The sequence below is a fragment of the Embiotoca jacksoni genome, unplaced genomic scaffold, assembly GCF_022577435.1.
Source record: "Embiotoca jacksoni isolate LCO1_2020_lvr unplaced genomic scaffold, fEmbJac1.0.p SCAF_22, whole genome shotgun sequence".
NCBI lineage: Eukaryota > Metazoa > Chordata > Actinopteri > Embiotocidae > Embiotoca > Embiotoca jacksoni.
The window spans coordinates 69,625-91,104 of NW_027185363.1; the positions used below are offsets into that span (position 1 = coordinate 69,625).

At 41.7% G+C, this 21,480-nt stretch overlaps 1 protein-coding gene across 2 annotated transcripts in view; it reads right to left on the reverse strand.

The window, feature by feature from the left end:
• The window catches only part of kcnn1a (potassium intermediate/small conductance calcium-activated channel, subfamily N, member 1a), a 54,142-nt gene extending 34,277 nt beyond the window's left edge, over positions 1-19,865 (reverse strand). The window contains exon 1 of one of the 2 annotated variants that reach the window (XM_069157002.1): positions 18,349-19,865. In XM_069157002.1, coding sequence (XP_069013103.1) covers positions 18,349-19,638 — 1,290 coding nt within the window. In that variant the 5' untranslated portion in view covers positions 19,639-19,865. The remainder of the gene's footprint in view (positions 1-18,348) is intronic. The other variant, XM_069157003.1, reaches the window with a different exon arrangement.
• Positions 19,866-21,480: the final 1,615 nt, after the last annotated feature.

Sequence of the window (21,480 nt, forward strand, 5' to 3'; positions counted from 1 at the left end):
ATTAACAGCGTGGCCAACACAGATCACGTCTGAGGAGTCACATAATTAAAAAATCTTGCAGTAGTAGAAAAGGTGAGCCTCTGTGCCGAGTCTTATCGCTCCATACTTCATGCCCTTATATCTCTGTGGGGATGTCTGCTGTTAAATAATGGCTGCTTCTGCTCTTCTCTGGCAGAAGCTAAGGCTTTTGTAAGTGTTTCATGGAGACACGACAGTTCGAGGGATTGAAAAGGAAGCCGATGTTCAAAGTGTTCACGGGATATTCTCGCGCTGACTTCACATGTCTGGTGCCATCAGTAAGTCTGTGGACAACTGCTTGATGTGCACTGAAGTGTGGCAGCCCATGTGTCTGTGATAAGACCACAATTTTTGTGTGGAAAAAAAACACATGGAAAGCACGTAAGTGTTTTCCCCTCATACATTTATTTAAAACATTTTCATTTCAACAGCTATTCTCATGTCTGCTTGTGCATATTGTTCAGCGTGTAGCATCCAAGTGCAGCCAACAGTGATGTCACCCGTTGGTAAGTGAACTGCCATTAGCCTCGAGTTTGACTTTACAGCCACCGCTATCTTGCTTAGTTCGGAGCGGTTTGGAGAGTGACCATATTTGGACGGGCTGGGAGCAGTGAGCGGTGAATCTGACTTGATCTGATTGGAAACGCGACGACATTACGTCCCTCCAACCGATAGTGGAAACCTGACTGCACTACAGGCCTGTCAATCACACGGACACGCCCCCAAAAACGACTTTTTCAGGCCAATTTTCTAATTGATGACGGGATTATTTTCAGATGGACAGACAGAAAACTAATAACAAAGAGGGACCTTTGCTACCAACAACCAACACAACTTGCGGAAAAAGTGTATTGCCATTTTATTTCATGAGAGAAGTTGAATAGAGTCTATGGAGCCGGCTGTTCGGAGACAACCTATCGCGGCATTCGGTAGTATTGCATCTTAAGGCACTTCCGCATTGGCCTACTTTTTTGGACCTTGAAGCTACGTTCACGTTTATATACAGTCTACAGTCTTGGCATCACTAATACTGCAACAGGTCCATCAGACCATTGAAAGTCCTCTAAGTGTATTTTATAACTTCATAACTGAGCAGCTCCAGTGTCACAAACATCTCATTTTATACATGTTACTTTGAATTGATTAAACAACCCATCCTTACACCAAAAGGACATATGTCTATTGACTGTTGGAGAGTAGCAGTGGCAGGCATACCTGACCTTCGTTGTCATGGCAACAATAATTAAAAAAAGGCCGTTCATGTTTTGAAATGGACACGGTTTGGTTACGTTTAGGAAAAAAAAAAATCATGATTTGTCTTGAAATAAAAAATTGTGTTAAGTTACATAATTTAGGTACCTTTAATACACTAAGCAAGTTAAAATAAGTCAACGCTGACTCTTGGTTTCACACGGGACACAACAGCAGTCACCTGGGTGAAAGTTTTATGGACTGGGTCACTCTTTATACACTAATGCGATAAATATGTCAAATGTAAAAACTCAACAAAGGTCAATTTGACACACTTCAACAATCCACCATGGTTGTTGTCATTATTATTTAGACAGGCTCTGATTTAATATCAGTTCTGTGACACAAGAGTCTCAACATTACCTGTGATTTTTTTTTTGCTATCGTGATGTTATGATGCAAGAAGGCTGTCACTCCAATTCAAACTACCTTTTGTATGTTGATAAAAATGTAACTTCATGATCTTTAATAATCGGTTTGATTAAAAAATTCGGTGTATGAGAACATCAGATTGCGCGTTGTTTGACTGTTCATCTGACCCTTCGCCTGCCCTGCTGCCCCGTCAGTGAGCTCGACTATTTTTGTTCTCTTTGCTAACGGAAAATGGCTGCGAGCAAGCTGTGATTAACCGAGAGCTAAAATGCTGCCTTTGTCCTCATAACTATGTTCATATACAAATAATATGGATTAGCAAATATGTATTTTTTTTTATAGAAGTCAATGGTGGCTGCATAACATTATTGGGGAAATGTTTACATTGAATAGAATTGCAGACTGTTCACTCCCAGGTCAAAATGCACACAATGTCTGTAAAACATCAATGTATTTATTTCCTTCATATACAATACTATAATAATAGTAATAATAATAATAATAAAATGAAAACATTTGGTGACTTAAATCATGGGAAAGGCTGAATTACCTAACTTAACTAAAACCAAAGACATGTAACACAGGACCGTGCTTGAAAAGTGGAGGGAACGACCAAATCAGACACCTGTGATGGATGCTACATATTTGATAACCCCAACCGCCATAAACACCACCTCAAATACTGAAGCCACCTTAAAAGCTCGCCATCATAAAGTGAAGACAAACTGTAAAGGTTAACTGCGTGTGGTAGAGGTCTGCTGGAATTTCTCTATCATTATCAGTCGTCACCATAAAATCTATGCACAATAAATTGTGAGAACCTCAAGTTTAGCACTGCAGATTCGACGGGGATGCCTTAACCTTTACTGAGGTAAAGAACTAGACATAAAATATGGGACAACAGCATTAACTCACAGCAGAAAATAAAAGCAAGGAAATCTTTCCGTGTTTGGTTCAATGTTGGCTTCATTTGGAGATCACATTCACTCATGCTGTGAATCATCTGAAAAAAACATCACGTGGCCTTAATAAGCCGATTTTCAGTATTTATTTGATGGTAAAAATATACAGTGATAAAACAGAAAGAGTAGGAAAAGAATATTACTACTATTTGCTACGGTAAAAGTAAATAACACATGATAAATGCAGATCTGTAACAACAGCTACTGTAGATGTGTAGCATCAAAGGAAAAAAAACTCCACATTTAACTTCACATTGTGTCTGAATCCCAGCTCTTACATTCACCCGTCACACAGCCTGCTGTTAAAAATGATGGTAGTTTTGATAACTGAGATGATTATTGGCTTCTAGTAAAGCTCAGCCTTCCTCACTCTCCTTCTTTCTCTTCCTCCTCATTTAGAGATGAAGGAAAAAGTGGAGAAAAAGGACACAGGTACAGGCCTGTGGGAGCGTGTTATTGTTGGGACTAATAACACGCTGTGATCAACAGAGACACAATGCTATCATAATTAGGACCCAGCAAGGTTATTCCATGTGTGCATGCCTGAGTGTCTGTCTTAGAAACTAGGTCCTGGGGCGATTGGGTTGAGAACTGATGGGAGTGGTTCCTCTCCCTGTGGGACGCCCACCGCCTCATTAGGAACAATTTTAATTTCCAGCATATTAAAGGAGGGGGCTGATAAAAACTTGGTTTGTAGATCAGGGCCATAAAGGACGGACTGATCCTGATAATATGGTTAACAAACTGAGCCTTGATGTTGGCCATGTATGTATCACACTGATCCCTAAATACTGCAGTGGTGGTATTGATATAACAGCTGCACTTACTAGTTACTTTTCTTGATTCTGAGTTTATAATACGTGTTCCAGAGCCATTTCCTCTCTTAAAGACTTAAGTGTCAAGGATATCATTACCTTTAATGTCCACTGCCAATACATGACATAAAAAGATGGTCCTTTAGACTCCAGAACTCATCTCGTTCTTAAGTTTCCTTCACCATCAAAGTAAACGAGTGACAGTCTGAACATACAATAGCATACACATACAGTGGCGCAGTGCGAACACGAACTACGAAAAGCTCATTCAATAAACTTTCCCTGGTGACAATTTGCCAAAATGTTAACAAACACAAGCTTAAAAAAAAATGACAGGCTCCAGTTGTAGCGCACTGCTAACGACCTCCTGTTTAAATCCCCTTTGGAGGATGTTGGGTGTTGTGAAAGTGCAGTCCACTCAGTTCAGAAAAAGGGGCTCTGAAATGCACAACATATCCACTTCAGCACCACGTGCAAACTTCTGACAAAAATGGACCGGCATCAATCTCATCACTAGGCAGTTATGACGGTGCTTTCTAAAGAAGCATCTGTATTATTAAAACTGTGGTCGTTAAATGAGTGAAGCAACGTCATTTACAGACGTCATCGCTAAGTCTGGGAAGAAGTAAATGTCATTTATGGATGTCGAACGAACATCGTGGGACCACTCAAAGCTCACTAAGTTTGTTTCTATTCACAAAGTAATGACGCACAAATACAAATTTCATTTAAACTTCTTAAAGGCCAGGTTAAACTTGGGACATAATGGATAAATAATGGGTTGTTTTCTGATTAGGCTGCAATTATAAATATGATTTCAAGAATCTGCCAGATCTAGTTTAGTTCCAGTTTAGTTTCTGCAATATTTGTTTTACCTCTTATTTGATATGATTTATGAAATTATTCTTATCCATTAAGAAAATGCGAGTAAATAACAATCCAAAAGTCAAAAAAATTGCTGGAATTAGCACTTTTTCCAACATAGTTAAAGAACAAAACTTAAAAATCAGACAAGATCCTTGAAACTATTAAACTACACTTTACTCACCACTGGAATTACTATAGAGCCTGTTCCAGGTTAGATGGGTAATGTCAGGTGAACACCTCGTATCTGATATGCTCGGTACTGATGTGTGAAAATGCCCCCAAGACACCTGCTCCTTAAATTGTAACATTAAACATGAGAAGAGGATTCACTGTTGCACTAATCAGTAGCTGATTGACAGTGTTAAAGCATGTGTTTCTATAGACTCACATTATTCCTGAATGCCAGATTTGTGCTGATAACTCCTCTTGAAGATGTAGAACAAGTCCGTGACATATTCCCACACAAACGAGAGGAGGTTCAGGCCAGAAGTCATACTTTCTCTCTCACAACACCATTCTCACACTCACCATTTCTTTCATTGTATTACATTAACTTGACCATTTCGTTATTTTGTCTACATACTCATGGGAAGAAATTTTGTCTTACTCAAGGACAATCTGACATGTGGAGAACCCAGGAACGAAGTGGACAAACTTCAAATTCACACCCAGAACAGCATACCCTCTTTAGTCATGTATGGAAAGATTGGCGTCATTCCACCAAATAATACATTTAATGGGCATCAATTTGCATTCTCTGAATATGGTTTTGGGAGACAGCTCATTTTTTTGCAGAATAAATCAAAAGGTTTCAGCAGAGGGATTGCTCCCAATATTTTATGGGGACATGTTCATGCTGAATATAAAGTGAATGCAAAATATTTATACTGAATGTAATGTACACAGTCAATACTGTTTTCCTCTCCTGATGCAACCAGTATGATCCAAGTTATACATGTTGTATTAGATCAACTACCTGCAAACAATAAGAAATTGTTCGTAAAATTGTAAAGATGCAAGTTCAGTCAGCCAGCTCTACATTAATATGTAACTGTAGAACAGATACCGTATTAATGTTTGGTTTTTGGTCTCTGAGCTTGTCGCTCCCCACAACAAAACATCAAGCTCAACTCAAATGAGGTAAATGATGATATTCATTTTACTGCACAGAGGAAATAAGACTCACGGGTCGAGTCTACGGGTGGATGCTGGGTAGCCTGTTAAACCTGCGGCCCGTGTCCACCAAAATGTTTTTTCTTGAGTACAGCACTTTTTTTTTTTTTAAATGGCAATGAACGCCAGCAGCTTGACAAAGTGCTGACTGTTTATTCTGCGCTGAACGTTCAGCGATTTTCTTTTTTTGCCGGTCAACGAGAGTTGAAAGAAATTTGCACTGCGCTTGTCACTGTCATGAGCCGTTCAATCACAGTGAGAGAGGAACTGGACAAACGCCGTTAACCACCGGCACTGCTCGCTGATTGATCCTCCCTTCACAGTGGCTGTGCAAACGCTAATATGAGCCGAGTAATCAGACTGTTATCACAGCGAAGAAAACTGAAGCTGCGAGCCGCAGTCGGCGCAGCCAAGCTCGATGCCGGGGTGGAGCTTTTGAAAAGTTGTCAGCAGCGTCGGCTTTTGGGTGAGTGGTGTGCACGGGCATGCAGCAAAAGACTGAGCAGAGCACTGACGGGTTAAAGCAAATCAGATCTAGAGTTTGACAAAAGTCACCATTGGGAATCTACTGAACAAGTGCCCGCAAGCCAAACCGCCACGCGACCAATCCCTGAGAGCCACATCGAGTGGGATATAATATCTAGTGAGCAACTGCAATGTGGGCTAAGGAACCAACCACCATGTGGCCATGCCCCTGAAGGGAGCTCGACCAAATGTGGAATAAGCTATCTTTGAAACTGCAGTGGCTATCCAAACTCAACAGCCCACCTGGTATACAGCAGGATCATTTAACTAAAGAACACTCAACACTCCACTATTCTGTTTCAGACCAAACAATCTAATCTGATGAAACAATAGTGTTACAGAGTAAAGCATTTTGCACCACAAACCCCAGTTCACACTTTTTTACATGCAAAAACTTATATGTCAGCGTGGCTGAAAATGAAGACCCTGCTGCATGAATCTTTCAGTCTTAAGTGATAATAAACAGAGGAAGCCAACCAAAGAAACCACCCTCAAAAATATTGTCCCAACTCTGGTAACAGAACACATATCCATCCACAAGTAGCGCATCTCATTATAGCTGTGGGAACTTGTTTAAGACGGGGTGCTGAGGGGATAACACATGATGACACCCATAAGAAAAGGATCAATATAATTGATACATGCTGTAAAATGTACATTGCTTGTGTTTCCTAACGTGCATGATTACGGTCTTTAAAAAAGTAAGTTGGATTGTCTGATTAACATACAAATTTGTCTATAAAATTAATAATAAAAACAAAAACAGAACATAAACCAAATATACACTGCACACACACATCCAACAGCAGCTGGGCACTGGCTTGTAGGAAAGCCAGATTTACACACACTTAAACGATGCTACGACAGCAACCACCGACAATGTTGTTTACTCACAAAGCAGATGATCTGATAGCAAGCATAAACAAACATTACACAGCAGCAGCTCTGCTCTGGCTTTTATGAAAACCAGATTTCCAAAATGTCTTGATGATAAGAGGATCAAACACTAACACGGGGAGGATTCACAGGCAAAGCCAGAACGTCCGATCATCAGACTAACAGTTAACAGCAAGCTAATGTGCATTTAAGCATACTGTACGGTGGAATCCTGTGCACATTTACATTCTTATTTTACTTTTATTTTCATGCTTTTAACACCCAGAGAACCACCTGTTAGGACAGGGGACCTTTTCATTATATGTGTGAAAAAGTGAAGACAAAGGCTGTGTCTCAATTCGTGTACACTTACATGTGTAGGACGTGAATTTCAACAGCACTTATTGGAAATAACCGTAATATTTGAATGCATCACCCACCAACATATCAGCTGGTTTTGTTTGGTTATTTCACCTAAATATGAATGTTTTTGTCCTCTGCTTTTCACACAATAAACATACTGATGGCTTCTATCCAGCAACAGTTTGGTGGTGCTTTGTGGAAAATAAACACTTTGAGTTTCCTTTTCAGTTTTGTGGACTGGTATGAGTACACCATTCAGCTACTTATAGTGCACTACATGTTTCCATACTTGACAGTGTGAATGCACTTTACCACTCAAAATAGCAAGTGGAAGTACATAAGTACTTGATTTGAGAAACAGACAAAAACTCGTGAAAAGTATGTGAGGAAGTGACTGTAGCCACTTCAGTGTGCATTAATGTCAAAAACATGCAAACCATTGTCATTCACATGTACAATTATCCTCCCACTGTACTACATCGCGTGTACATAGTAACATATTGTGTGCTAGAGCAATAATACTGTATTACTAGTTTGTAACTGAACATGTAAGGTTAGTGTGTGTGTGAGTGCACAGTGTAACATCATATAACATTATCTTTTGTATGATTAATGACCTACGTGGTCTCTCATACCGATGTCGCTCTTCTCATTCATCAAAACGACCAGTAAAGTGTGAGGTCAGGGACAGCAGACGCACAAAGACACTCACAAACACACAGAGCCACAAAAGCTTGAAATATGCGTAGCTTCGTGTGTGCGTGTGTGCATGTGTGCGTGTGTGCGTGTGCGTGTGTGCGTGTGTGTGTGTGTGTGTGTGTGTGTGTGTGTGTGTGTGTCCAGAGGACTAAACCATCTCCATTAGGTGACTGCTCCCCTGGTGACTATTTGATGCCCCAACAGAACCACAAAGGCCGTATATTCCTCACAGACATCATCACCCTTAAGTGCCCCATAACCCAAACTACAATCCCACAATATTTACCTCTGATCAAACCACATGCACCACGGTGAGATCCGACATCAGTATCAGTGTATGAATGCCACCGCCTGACAATTTCTATTTTCATTGTGGGGTGACTGTAAGTCATTTGAAAACGAGCCCTCTGTAAATTCAGATTGAGGCAGTTTCTTTCTCTCCCCGAGGCAAAAAGCATCAATAGCGGAGAGGGAAGCCATGACAACCTATAGCACAGGACAGATCCATAGCGCAACCAACTCAGTAAAGATTGACTGGAGAGTTGCCTGGAAACATCCTGCTTCAGATCTATGATGGGAGCAGGACACGGGCCAACAGCAGAAGCTGGAGGACAAGAGAAAGTGAGAGAAAGTCTCATTTTCTTTCCATTTCAGGGTCAAAGTGAACCCTTACCAATGTCTTTTGGAGAATATATCAACTTTAAATACCAATGAATAACAAAAAGATTTTCCCTTGCGGGAGCTGTGTGCATTTTTCTATCGAGAATAAACACAAAAAAAGTTTAATCTCAGACCGTGTTAATCTTAAAACCATTCACTTTTATTCCCCATTTTCTAGTTTATCTTCCATTTTCCTTTCGGAGATGAGACATTTCCTTTGAGAAAAAGGGAAAAAATTATATCTGCTGAAGCAGACAGTATATGCCTGACATTCTGGTGGGAAAATTACTGAAACAGTGACAAGATGAAATGAGAAGATCTCAGGTTTAAAAGCTGCTCCACTCTAACAGAGAGCCCTTACCATATGTCACCTGGCTGCAGCATGCTGACTGGGTGCAGCGGTGTTCCATAGACTCCAACTAATTGAATATCCTTATCTGGCAATGAACTCCCACTTCTTTTTTTTTTTTCCCTCTGGTGAAGTGAAACAGAGGCCCAGTTGCAAAAGCAGCACATTTGTATTCAACCGATGACACTTTCTGAGTAAATGTAACACGCACACATATACCGACTGCACTCTAATGCACTGCACATAATCTTGTTTTCAGGTAGCTGAACCATAACCAGACCCCACACTGTACTGTACTACAGTCAAGATAAAAGTTCTGGGAACTGTGCTAACAGCCTCAAGCTGCAGCAGTTTCCCTCTGTGATTTTCTTTTCTTTTTTTTTTTTTTTTTTTTTGGTTATGAAATTAAGTGCTGCAGTTTCTAATACCCCCTGGGCCCTTTAGTGTAAATTGATTCTATTTAAAAAGCTTTTTTTTATTCAGTCTGCCAGAGAAGAAGAGGTGGCTGGGGAGCAGAAACAAGTGATTGAAAATGGACTCTCAAAGAAAGAGACAGGAGAGAGCCCGGCGAGCGGCTTTGTTCGTGAAAGGGTTAAAGAGAAAATGGTAGTGACAAAAGGGGAACTGCACAGACCGGTGGACCATTAAAGGGTTAACAGTCGGAGGGAGGCCGATAATGGAGACTGAGCCAGCTGTATGGGAACTGCAGCACGCAGAGACAAACACCATAGAAACCACTGCCATAAACCAGAGGAAAAAGCAGAGGAAGAGAGAGAGAGGAAGGAAAACAGGCGCTGCATTTTCTCTCATGTCAGCATCTCGAGTTTTCACTCAACACGTTGGATAACATCCAAAAAAAAAAAAAAAAAAAATCTAAATTGCATTCATAAATTGTTTTAAAAACAAATTCCTTTATCCATTTATGTCCGAAACAAATCCAGAAACAGATGCAAACCCTTTAAAACATGCGTTAAATTCTTCCTCATCGTAAACACTACTGCGGATGCATAATTAAGCGGGGAGCCCAGATGCAATGACTCAAACGAGAAAGCGCTCGGGAGAAGATTACAGTGCGCTGATACAGTGCAGGATTCCTCAGGAAGAGGGTCTTCCACATGACTAGATGCAATAGAAATAAATGTGACCTTTACCATCTGATGACACGACTGCGGCTTCCACGTGATAATGATGCCACCAAGGCTATCCTCCCAGTCATTCACTCACTCACGTTTTCCCTAATGCTTTATAACACAGGTACAAAGAAGCATGCGCTCATAGAGCAGAACACACATGCACATACCAGACAAACGTCCAATGGAACTCATTTTCTTTTTTTTTCTGCAGCTGCAGCAACAGCGCCTGTTTTCAATCTCAGCGGACCCTCGACAGATCGCAATTTCGCAGCTTCGTATTCTCCAGCTATAGGTGACTCCAGGTAACGAAGGAGAGGCTGACGAAAGCAGCTCCATTCAACTCGTCTTCTGTTTCAATTTGCGGAGCTTGTGTGTTGGAGAAGAGCCACTATAGCTGCAGATAGCCTAGCGTGCACACGCACACGCACACACTCACACTCACTCAGTAATTTTCATATATTAGACACACACACACACACACATAGAGAGACCTCCGGATTTATTTATTTTTGTAATCCCACAGAAACCTTGTTTGTATAAAGGTAACAAATAGTACGCACATTTTCTATAAACAGCTGACGGGCACCATGCATCCGACTAGATGCAGATCAGCTGAGGCTTTTTGTTCTTCACTGAATATTTATCAGTGGCCAGAGGAGGCAATGATTGAGTTTTACAGGGAGACGGTTGTGTATCATGTGCTGTAAATTAAGTAGTATGGCAGCCTCGGGGGATCAGCAAGTCAAACTCTGACCTGAAGGCATAAAGACCTGATGAGATGTCGGAAAAAGAATTAGATCCAATGAGAGTGGCAGAGCAGTCAACTCATCATGAATATGTTCACATGTATGAGTGGCACACACACACACACACACACACACACACACACACACACACACACACACACACACACACCCTGCCACACAAGCCACATCCTCTCTGTACGGGATTTCACAGTGGCAAGAGATGCTTCCCAAAACTTGAATTTTCAAGGCAGGCTGCAAGCGAAGCGTCCGCCGGTTGCGCGAGCAAAGTATGATGAAATCACACATCTCTGGCATCTCATTAATGCCCTCTGTGTCCCTACCGAACACCGCGTTTAACACACAGCCAGCAGGCAATATTGAAATGACTCGGTGTGCTTGCATGTCGACAATAGTCTCAGATATGTAGAAAGGTGCCTGCACACAAACCTGCACCCTCACACACAGTCTGTGTGAAGCCATCGTTGTACGTCTGAGTCTCCCCGGCGTTGTTATGAATGACAAATATCTGCTTACAGCTGCATTACTCGTACTCACACACTCTTTTGTGTTGTGATCAGGCCCTAACGCAGGTACAGCCCCAGATCAATAACCTAATTAGCCATAAAGCATATGCATTGCGGTGATACATTATATGCCTGGCATCACTTGGCTAGCATCTCACAGGAATTACCATATAAATGAACTGCGGTCATTTATTAAGCAAAGAGCCGTGGTGGGGACTTGGCATGCTCCAGAGTTTTTAAAAAGATGAAATTGTAAGTTACAACACGCATTAGAAAAAGGGAAACAGGTCGGGTTATGAATTACATGGGCTGCTGACAGGAGTGAAAACATGCTGTGACTCCGCTGGTGGAGTGGGTAAGCAAGCGCTCTGGGCATCTGAGGAAAAAAAAACCCAACATGCTTTCTTTCCACTCTTTGTATTCAACTGGACCGCAAGTAATTGAATACACCTCTCCTTGTGCAGGCTCACTCAAATGAAACGCAAAGCGAATGAACTATATCAAGTGGAGCACTATTTGAACACCACTTACAGTAATATCAGTGTTTGTGTGGGCTACCCTACAGTGTGTGTGTGTGTGTGTGTGTGTGTGTGTGTGTGTGTGTGTGTGTGTGTGTGTGTGTGTGTGTGTGTGTGTCTGAGAGAGAGACGTGACAGTCCAACCTGAATGTGCGTATAACATGCGTTAAAGGCGAGTGTGAAGCAATTTGTAAATCCAAAAGATAATCTTGTGCTGCACATGATTCCTTGACCAAACTCAATACCCCAGAGAGAGAGAGAGGCTGCTACACAATACCAGGCTGATCTCTCCCTAGCAACACACATGGTAACACAAATCTATTTCAGAGCAGGAGCACTTAAACACAGCGGACAAAAAAAAAATAAAAAAAAAAAATAGGGAAAACAGAAATCAATTATTAAAAGAGCTTCATGTTCATACTTACTGCCCGTGTGTGTTGCCAGCTGCAGCCAAAAACTAAGAGGCTCCCGCAGCCCAAACCAACCACTCCTGGTACGGTCCTTATCAGATAGCTACAGCAGTGCCGCTCCTTCGTCATATATAGGGCATGTGAGCTTGGATCTGCCCCTTGTCTGACATTTAATTGTTCAGTGTGGTTTGTTTACTTTAGAGGTGTTGGCCGGCCTCTTACAGGCTCAAATGCGCAAGGCAGTGGAAACATGGACGCCTAATGAGAGAAAAACAAACGGCGGACCTGTAACAACAGCGGAGAGATGACTGATAGAGAAAGTTTAAATCAACATAATGTTTCTCCCGGCATAAGCGCGCTGGTAAATCATAACGCTGTAAGCAGATCTGTCCACATCAATTGTTCCAAGCTCCAGCGTTCAACGTTGCCTCAGCCTTGTTACACAACCAACACAAACACACAACTGATAAGATAAACTACTTTTTAAAAAGAGAGCCAACACCTTGATTACCTCAGCATTTTCCTTCATTTAGAAAGCTAAAAAAAACAACAACACACGTGCTTTGATAGGATTCACTTAAAAAAATTATTTGAAAGAGAAAAATTAAAAAGTAGCAGATAAAAGAAACAAAAACTAAATATATATATATATTTTTAAAAAAAGGAAGAACAAATGTTCTCCTTTTTTGTACAAAATTGTGTTTCCCAGAAACTTTAGTCTGGGAAACACAATCCTTGACTTTCTACACTCAACAAAAATATAATATTTGTTTTCACTCCCATTTTTCATGAGTCGAAGTAAAACATCAAGGCTTCTTTTATGCACACAAAAGGTTTATCTCCTATTTTTATTTCTAAGTCTGTGTTAGTGAGTCCCTCACCTTTGCCAAGATAATCCATCCACCTGAGAGGTGTGGCACATCAAGAGACTGATTAAAACAGCATGATTATTACACAGGTATGCCTTAAGCTGCTCATAACAAAAGGCCCTTTCGAAAATGTGCTGTTTTATCACGCAACACAATGCCACAAGTTTTGAGAGAGTAGGCAATTGACATGCTGACTGTAAGCTGTCACCGTTGCCATTTTAGATATTTTGACGAGATCCTGAGACCCACTGTCGTGCCATTCATTCACCACCATCACCTTGTGTTGCAGCACGACAATACATGGCCCAATGTTACAAGGATCTGTGGAGAATTACTGGAAGCGGAAAACGTCCCAGCTCTTCCATGGCCTACATCCTCACCAGACATGTTAACCATTTAAGTACGTTTGGGATGCTCTGGATCGGCGTATACAACAGCATGTTTCCATTTCTGCCCATATCCAGCAACTTGGCAGAGCAATTGAAGAGGAGCGGACAAGCATTCAACAGGCCACAATCAATAACCCTGATCAACTCGTGAGGAAGATGTGTCGCACTGCTTGCAAGAACAAATGCACATCTGTAGCCATATGTGAAATTGTGCCTAATACTGCAAAATAGTTTTCAAGATAAAACTGCACATTTTAGTGGCCTTTTACAATAATCATGGTGTTTGCTTGTGCTATACCTGTCAGGTGGATGGATAACCTCGTCAAAGGTGAAGTGCTCAATAACTAAGCTAATACTTAGCACTAAAACGAACAAAATGTAAGACTGTGCCTAAAGGAAGTGTCAGACCTTTTACTTCAGCTCATTAAAAATGGGAGTGAAAACAAAAGCATTGCGTTTATACCTTTGTTGAGTGGTCGTCGTCAGAGCTTGTAAACACACAACCACTACGAAAGACGACCTCGCTAAATCCTCCAGACAGTGTCAAAGAGACACTAAGTTGTTTGCAAGTGCCACTTTGATATACACTGTCTTGACCTTTCCCAGATCATATAGGGTGATTATACGCATGTTGGACTGCACTTTGGCAGGAGCTGCACAAAAGGCTTTACTGTAATAGCTTTCCCCTCCTCTTTCAAGCCATCCATTCTGCAGTGACACATACAACCTTATGTTCTCCTGAAAGGCGGGCTGGCACTCGTCTTACACACTCACAAATTTACAGTAGAGCAACTTGAAGGCCTTCGGCACCCAACAAACATGGGTGATGTGACAGCTTGAAGAGAGGTGGCACCAGACTATAAATATTGTAATTTATTTTCCTCTTAATGCCTGATCTGCTTTCTGTTTGCTTGTTTTTGAAGGACATTTTAATTGAACTTTGAGAAGATCGTTTTTGCATTGCATAACGTTAACAACAATGTTAACAGTTAATATCCCGCACAGTCTATAACAGAGCATCGGGTGAGGTGAGTGGAGATGAAATCATTAATAAATTAACTGACTAGTCGGTTTAATTAACAAGCAGCTGTACAGATAATCAGGGAGTTTTTAATCTAAATTTTTAAGCAGAAATATCGAACATTTTCCAGGTCCAGCTTTTCAGTTTTGAGGACTTGCTGTTTATCTTTGTCTTCCTGTATGTGATAGTTATATCTGGGTTTGGACTGCTGATTGGTTAAAACAGGCTTTTTGAACACATCAGCTTCAGAAATATTCATAGTTTTTTCCCCAACTATATTCTGAAGTTTTACAAATCGAACAATTAATTTAGTAGGATAAATAATCAAATGAAATAATAAGCAAACATAATAATAGAGATGCCAACTATTATGTTATTGTGATAAGGTTGTTCTCCAATTAAATACAGTAGTAATGAAATAATTGGGTCAATTAATCAATTAGTTATTAATCAACAATTCTGATAACCGATGAATTATTTATCAAACATAATTCTCCGATTGAAGCTTCTCAGATATATGGATTTTCTACGTTTCTAGAATTCATATCATTGAAATTTGAATATTTGGGGTTTTTTGAACAGTGGGTTTATTAAAACGATTTGAAGATCTCGCATTCAGAAATTATCATGGTGACTTCACACTATTTTTCATCAGTATTATAAATAATAAAAATGGCAAAAGGTAATAATACATTTTACAAAAAGTTCACAGAAAAGAAAGAAAGAAGTTATAGTTGCAGTCCTAAAATGCTGCATGAATGCAGCACAGATGAGTTCCCCAGCTTGGGTTCCGACAAATAGCATTTCAACAAGACACACAGAATTCATGTAATAAAAAATATATAAAAGGCATAAAAGCAAAGAAGACAGCCCACTTTCTTTTACTGCTACATTTACTGCCTCCACATTTTAAGCTTTGAATGCATTTCATTGAGTTTCAGAGCTCAGAAACATTTCTGGCTTTGGATGGCCCCGGATCTGACCTCCTGTCAGGTGATTAATCAGAGATTTCTGCCGAACACCACGTCTGTGTATCCTCAAAATTCAGCCTTGTTAAATGATAGCCAATCCACCAGTATTTATGTACACCAGTGTCCCTGCAGGGGAGATCACAATAGCAGTAAGTGGCAGGCATTAGAGTACTTACACAGCCTATCACAATAGAAGCAGCAATGCACCTTTGAAAGCACAATGTTATTGAGGCAGGACACAATATAGTACTACCTGCCATCAGTTCACTGGGCTAGCTATCGAGTTGCAGGGTGTGCTGTGGGATACTGTAATCGCATACACTTTATCAAGCTAGTTCCGTCACGAGTGTTTTGTTTAAGGGATTTCAAAAGGGAGCGGGGGTAGGGGCTGTCTCATTAAGGGCGAGTCAATAAGATGTAACCACAATGCCACAAATATCCGTGAATAGATATGCATGTCTCGCCATATCAAAATACTTGGCACGGTCAGATCTGAGCGACTGGAAAAGGTTTGATACTTAGGCCGAGTCTGTCATGGGAGCACTTCAAAGATGATTTTTTTTTTTTTTTCCTTTGAGATTTCCAGTTTCACGACTGAAACTGGATTATGTAATAATTATGCGATAAGTAAATGTCTTGTTCACAGTGTCAATTACATGATGGAAAGCTGCAAAACAAAAAGGGGATAATTATAAAACAAATGTCAAAATCCCATTTTCCAAATTTTTATAAGAGCACTAAGTTCATCATCTTCATCTTTTTACCAATTCTGAATTTTGTAGTCATGACTGGTATCTTGCTGCGTTCGGACTTTTCGCACCTTTTTCCAGCTTCTAATTTCACTTTAGCTGTCAGATCAGTTTGGAAAAGATGAAAAAAAAAAAAAAAATCTTCCAATATCATATTCTGAATGAGTATTCACTTGGACTATTTTTCAATATACAGTTTCTTAGGCTCCTTCTATGACTTTTTACCCTATAATTTATACAATGGACTTCCACTCACTTGTATACAGAGAGAATAGTATCACAACATTGTAATATTCACACCTTTACTTTCCTCTATGCAGTTCAGGCAGCAGATTAGAAGAAAACAAAGCCCTTTAATCTACCGCTATACTTCTCATATATTATCTTTAGGTATTTGGAGACCAATATTTTGGACATCTGAACAAGTTATGGAGAAGATTTGGCTACACTATTCTTTACTTATGATTTCCCTGCATCCTTCTCCTTACCAAAACACCCTGTGAAGTTAATTATAACAGGTTGGTGGCAACTTCAAGAAAGTGTCAGCATCACCTTCAGCCATTTGGTCATTTAGGCGTTCTGCTGATGCTCCAAAATTGAGCCAAGTTCAGAACAGTCATGCTACTGGTGCCAACTCATGCCCTGAAAACGGCTGCAGCATTATAAAAAGGAGTCTGCTGGTCCTATTTAGATGCTGCACTCTTATCGAAGCCTGCCGTTCTGTCCTCTTTCCTGTCCCATGACGTGACACAAAAAACGTCCCCTTGACTTCCCTGGGAAGAAATGCTGAGGGAAATTGAAGTAATCATTTCAAAATAAAAGAAATAATAATAAACTTTCACACCTCAAAATGAACATCTGTTTAAGAGTTCATATGTCCATCAGTAATCAGTCACATTTCTGAGGAGAGATAACTGGTAGCACTTTGTGCCTGTTGAGACATTATCAGGAACAATTTATTTTAACGCCTTGCAATTTGATTGAGTATTTTTCTGATTATCTTTGTCTTTAAGATCCAAATAACAAAATGTTCTCAAGAACACTTTTCTAGATTACTTATTGTCACTTTAGACACAGTGAGGCTCGCTGGATCATGAAACATTCTTACTACTTAAAATGTTCTCCCCAAGCAAAGCTTTTTCTTCTTTCTACCTGTTGTTTAAAACACATGCACCTCTCCACTTGTTATCACACTTCAACATATGATTTCATTACGTGCAGGGATGTTTCAGCTTATTTTGCCCTTCTATTTCCTCCATATGTTTTGATCCGTGTTGTCAGTCAGACTCTTTCGTTTGCTCGTCCTCTTGAGTTCCTTGCTGACATTTGTTTTGTCGAATGTAATAACCTTTTGAGGTTTTTAGTGCCACATAATAATATTATGTTCAGTTTGCATATTATGCGTGTTATATGCTGTTTTATTACATGATTGTTGTATGGTGCATCTCTCCAAACAGAACATACAGCACATACTATTGTATGAAGTGAGTTAGTATGCTCTCACTGCCAGGTGTAGGCCTCATGATATAAAGCTAACCATTATGTCTTGTGTCTGGAAGCCAAAATATAAAAATTCCCTCGCTCAGATACCCCTCTGCTCTGTGGAAACAACAAACGCTTTGTTTCTAATTCGGCTGCTGGGGAGCGTCATTTGAATATTTTCAGTGGGCTACCCAAAACAACACTGCAACATGGAACAGGTGTGTGTGCGCCTGTGTGTGTGTGTGTGTGTGTGTGTGTGTGTGTGTGTGTGCGCCCGCCATCGCGTTTTTGTACGCGAATGCGCGTGCCTGTGTGACCAAATGAAACAAATACCAGGTTAGATAACAAACATCACACTCCCGGGTTACATGTACGGTCATAGTTACATCGGTGCATTCCGGTAAAAGCTGCCTAATGCTGAATGACGACTCAAACATTACATACACACATACCGCGCGCGCGCGCGCGCGAGGAACATACACATAAGGCGAATGTTCTCTATCAAAATCATATGACAGGCGTGGTCATTGAATAAAAACGTTAAGGCCAGTTTGTTTCTGTCATTAGAGGCCAAACGCGTGAGAAAATGGGAAAAAAAAAATCTACCTTATGGGGGTCGATGCGTATCCTCTCCTCTCCTTTATGCGGGCTCTCGGGCCACAGGTGATAGCTCGAGCCGTAGTTGGGGCTGTCTTTGCTGCTGTTGCTGCCAGTCGCAGACGAGTTCCCCGCGTATGCCTGTTGTGTCACCGGGGGGGTTACGCGAGAGTCGCGGTTGTGTGGCTGCGCCTGATCGCCTTGCGCGGTGATCCTCCCAGACTTATTGCGGTCTTGTTCACAGTGCTGCGGACGCTGGGGACAGAGCCCCAGTGCGCCTTGCTGCTGCTGCTGCTGCTGCTGCTGCTGCTCTTGCTGTTGCAGCAGTGGAGCCTGGTGAGTCCTACATAGCTCTCCTGAGCCGCTGGCGCAGTAGTTGATAGGCAAACTGCTCCCCACCAGTAGCTGTTGCTGCGCTCGTAATTGTGGGATCTGTTGCTGCTGCTGCTGTTGCTGCTGCTGCTGCTGCTGCAGGTCCTGAGTCTGAGACTCGAATGCTCTCCTGGCTTCGGTTGACTCACATACATTTAAAGAGCGCCCTTTCTGTGAGTTTGCACGGATTCCTTCAGGGGAGGGGTCCCTCTGTTGGAGTCTTAAATGACAGTGCTGTTGCTGTTGCTGCTGTTGCTGCTGCTGCTGTTGCTGCAACAACTGCCTGTGGTCTCGGTGCCCTCCTGCTCCTCCTCCTCCCCTGCAGCGTTCCACGATGCTTGCCTGTTGGTAATTATTGGCACTCCTTCGGAGACGACCGTCCCTTTTAGATTCCCGGGGAAAGAGCAGAGAGGAGGACGACGTTGGTGGCGGTGGTATAGGCGGCGGAAAAAGTGGGGAGGGTTGCGGTGGGAGAGGATCGACAGGAAGGGGCTGATTTTGAAAAAGGCTCGCCTCCTGCTCTGAAAAACTGCAGTGGCAGCTTGGAAAAACAGGCTGCTTCTCCGACTGCGGCGACTGCTGCTGCTGAGAACCGACCGGGGCCCAGGGATCCTGCTGCAGGTGCGCCGGCTGCCCGGTGCTGGGTTCACTGCCTCGGTGTGAAGCTCGCTGGGTGGTGTCGTAGCTCGCCAGAGGTAGAGGGTCGCCGCTGTGAACAGGTCTCCGAGAGGGCTGGCTCAAACAGGGGAGCTCCTGGAGGCTCTGGCGTTGAGCCGCGGTGGTCGGAGTGCGGTCTCGGTGGTGAGAAGAGGGCGGGGGCGGCAGGCTGAAAACAGGAGCGACTTGGTCTCGGCTCTGCTTGCTGTTTCCTTGCTTTTCGTCGGGGATTTGGTGCTGATGGACAGCTCCCGCGTACCGATGCCGCATCCCCTTGATCGCCTCGTCTCGCTGTGGTTGCTCCTTTGCCGTGCAGAGCTCCGACACCCGTTCATTGCGATCAGTCCCAGCAGAATAGAACCGACTTGTATCATTGGTAGGTTTGACCAGGACCTGCCTTAAAACGTCACCGTACAGCCAAAACACCGCCTTCGACTCAATATCGGTCCATTGCCTGCCATGCGCACAGGTTGCAGCGGATCGATCACTCCTTAAGGGTGTTAGGCTATTACAAGAATGGCACTGTGGAGATGCAGAAAGGTGTTTAAATCCTGCTCACATGGTCGATCTTCTTAATCCACTGCGAACCTAATACATCGAGTTTGTCAATGTTGCCATGACCACCCTGCATAATCAGAAATCACTTTTACTGCTACGTCACCCAAAAAGATCCCCTGGCCTGTCAAACACGATGCTTTGCCGAGATACATCCTGAACGTCACTTAGTTTTATGTCCAACTCTAAATGATTGCCTCCCCCCTCTTGTCAGATCTCCATAAAGTGTCAGCATTTTAAAATTCATGAGAGGGATAACAGCTAAATCACTCTGGACATCTATTTATCAAACACATTTCCATTTGTTGGCCAACAGAAACATATGAAATCAACAGGGCTGCAGCATTACCTCATGCCATGCAGCCTATAAACCTTGCAGTATGGCATTCAATAATTTATATGCCTGGTTTTGTATTACCGGTCCGAAATATTGTGAATGGGTGCTGCATGCACAGCCTGCAGTCGGCTCGCAGGCTGCCGTGTGTGTGATCCGCCGCTCGCCTCTGTTGCATGCGCTCAGTGTAACATAAAGGCTTTACTGTCACAGCAGTCAGGAAACCGGCTAGATGGACACACAGAGAGAGAGAGAGAGAGAGAGAGAGGGTGGGCGCAGGCGGCACTGGCGCTCAGTTCGGGCACGAATGACTAAAATAGACTCTGTTGTCTCTGGACAACTGTCCATCAGATGTCTTTTGGTTTCATACAGCTGAGAGGGTGGTCCATCTAATAATAGCTTCGGTAAAAGGATAAATGAAAAAAATTAATTAAAAGTCTATGAAGCGCCCATGTGCACTGATGGGGAGTAACTACACGAGTAGCTGGTTAGATGTAACTTGTACATAGTTACATGTAGCCTAGTTAAATCAAATAAATCACACACTTGTAACCAGTTACATTTATTGACATCAACTATTACATTAAATCACAGTTATTCAAAATGTTGGTGATTACAAAGGGGTTACATCTGAATATATTCTTTGCAGAATATAATGTTAATCCTGTTGCTTTTCTTTTTGCTGAGCGGGAACGTTTTCTGTCTAGGACAGGCTCAACTCATCTGAACATACATGCTCTCAAATTTCGATTTTTGTTTTTCATTGGTTGTCTCAATTTAATTTGTAAACACACCGAGGTGTTTGGCCATTTCTTTGGAGAAGAGGAGGAGATAGTTAAAAAGAGTCATTCATGAAACCTGTGAACAGTACACAGCCCTTTTGATACTTTTATCATCACTAAGCATGGACCTGAATGTAGTCTTGGTTTGAGGTTGCGGGAACATTTTTCCTCTACTGCAGTCCGTTTTGGTGGTTGTGCTTTAAATCTCAATTTAAGTTATATAAAATAACTTTTAATAAACATTTGAAGATAATCTGTGTTAATTACTTTTGGGAGGTTTACACTGCTTAGTTCACATGTTTCAGTAATCATGAACTATTCAAATGTAATGAGTTACATTACTTTGATGAAGTAATTAAAACAGTTACATTACTTATTACATTTCTATCAGGGTAACTTGTAATTTAAAATTTCCCAATACTGCCCAGAGAGTGTAAACGT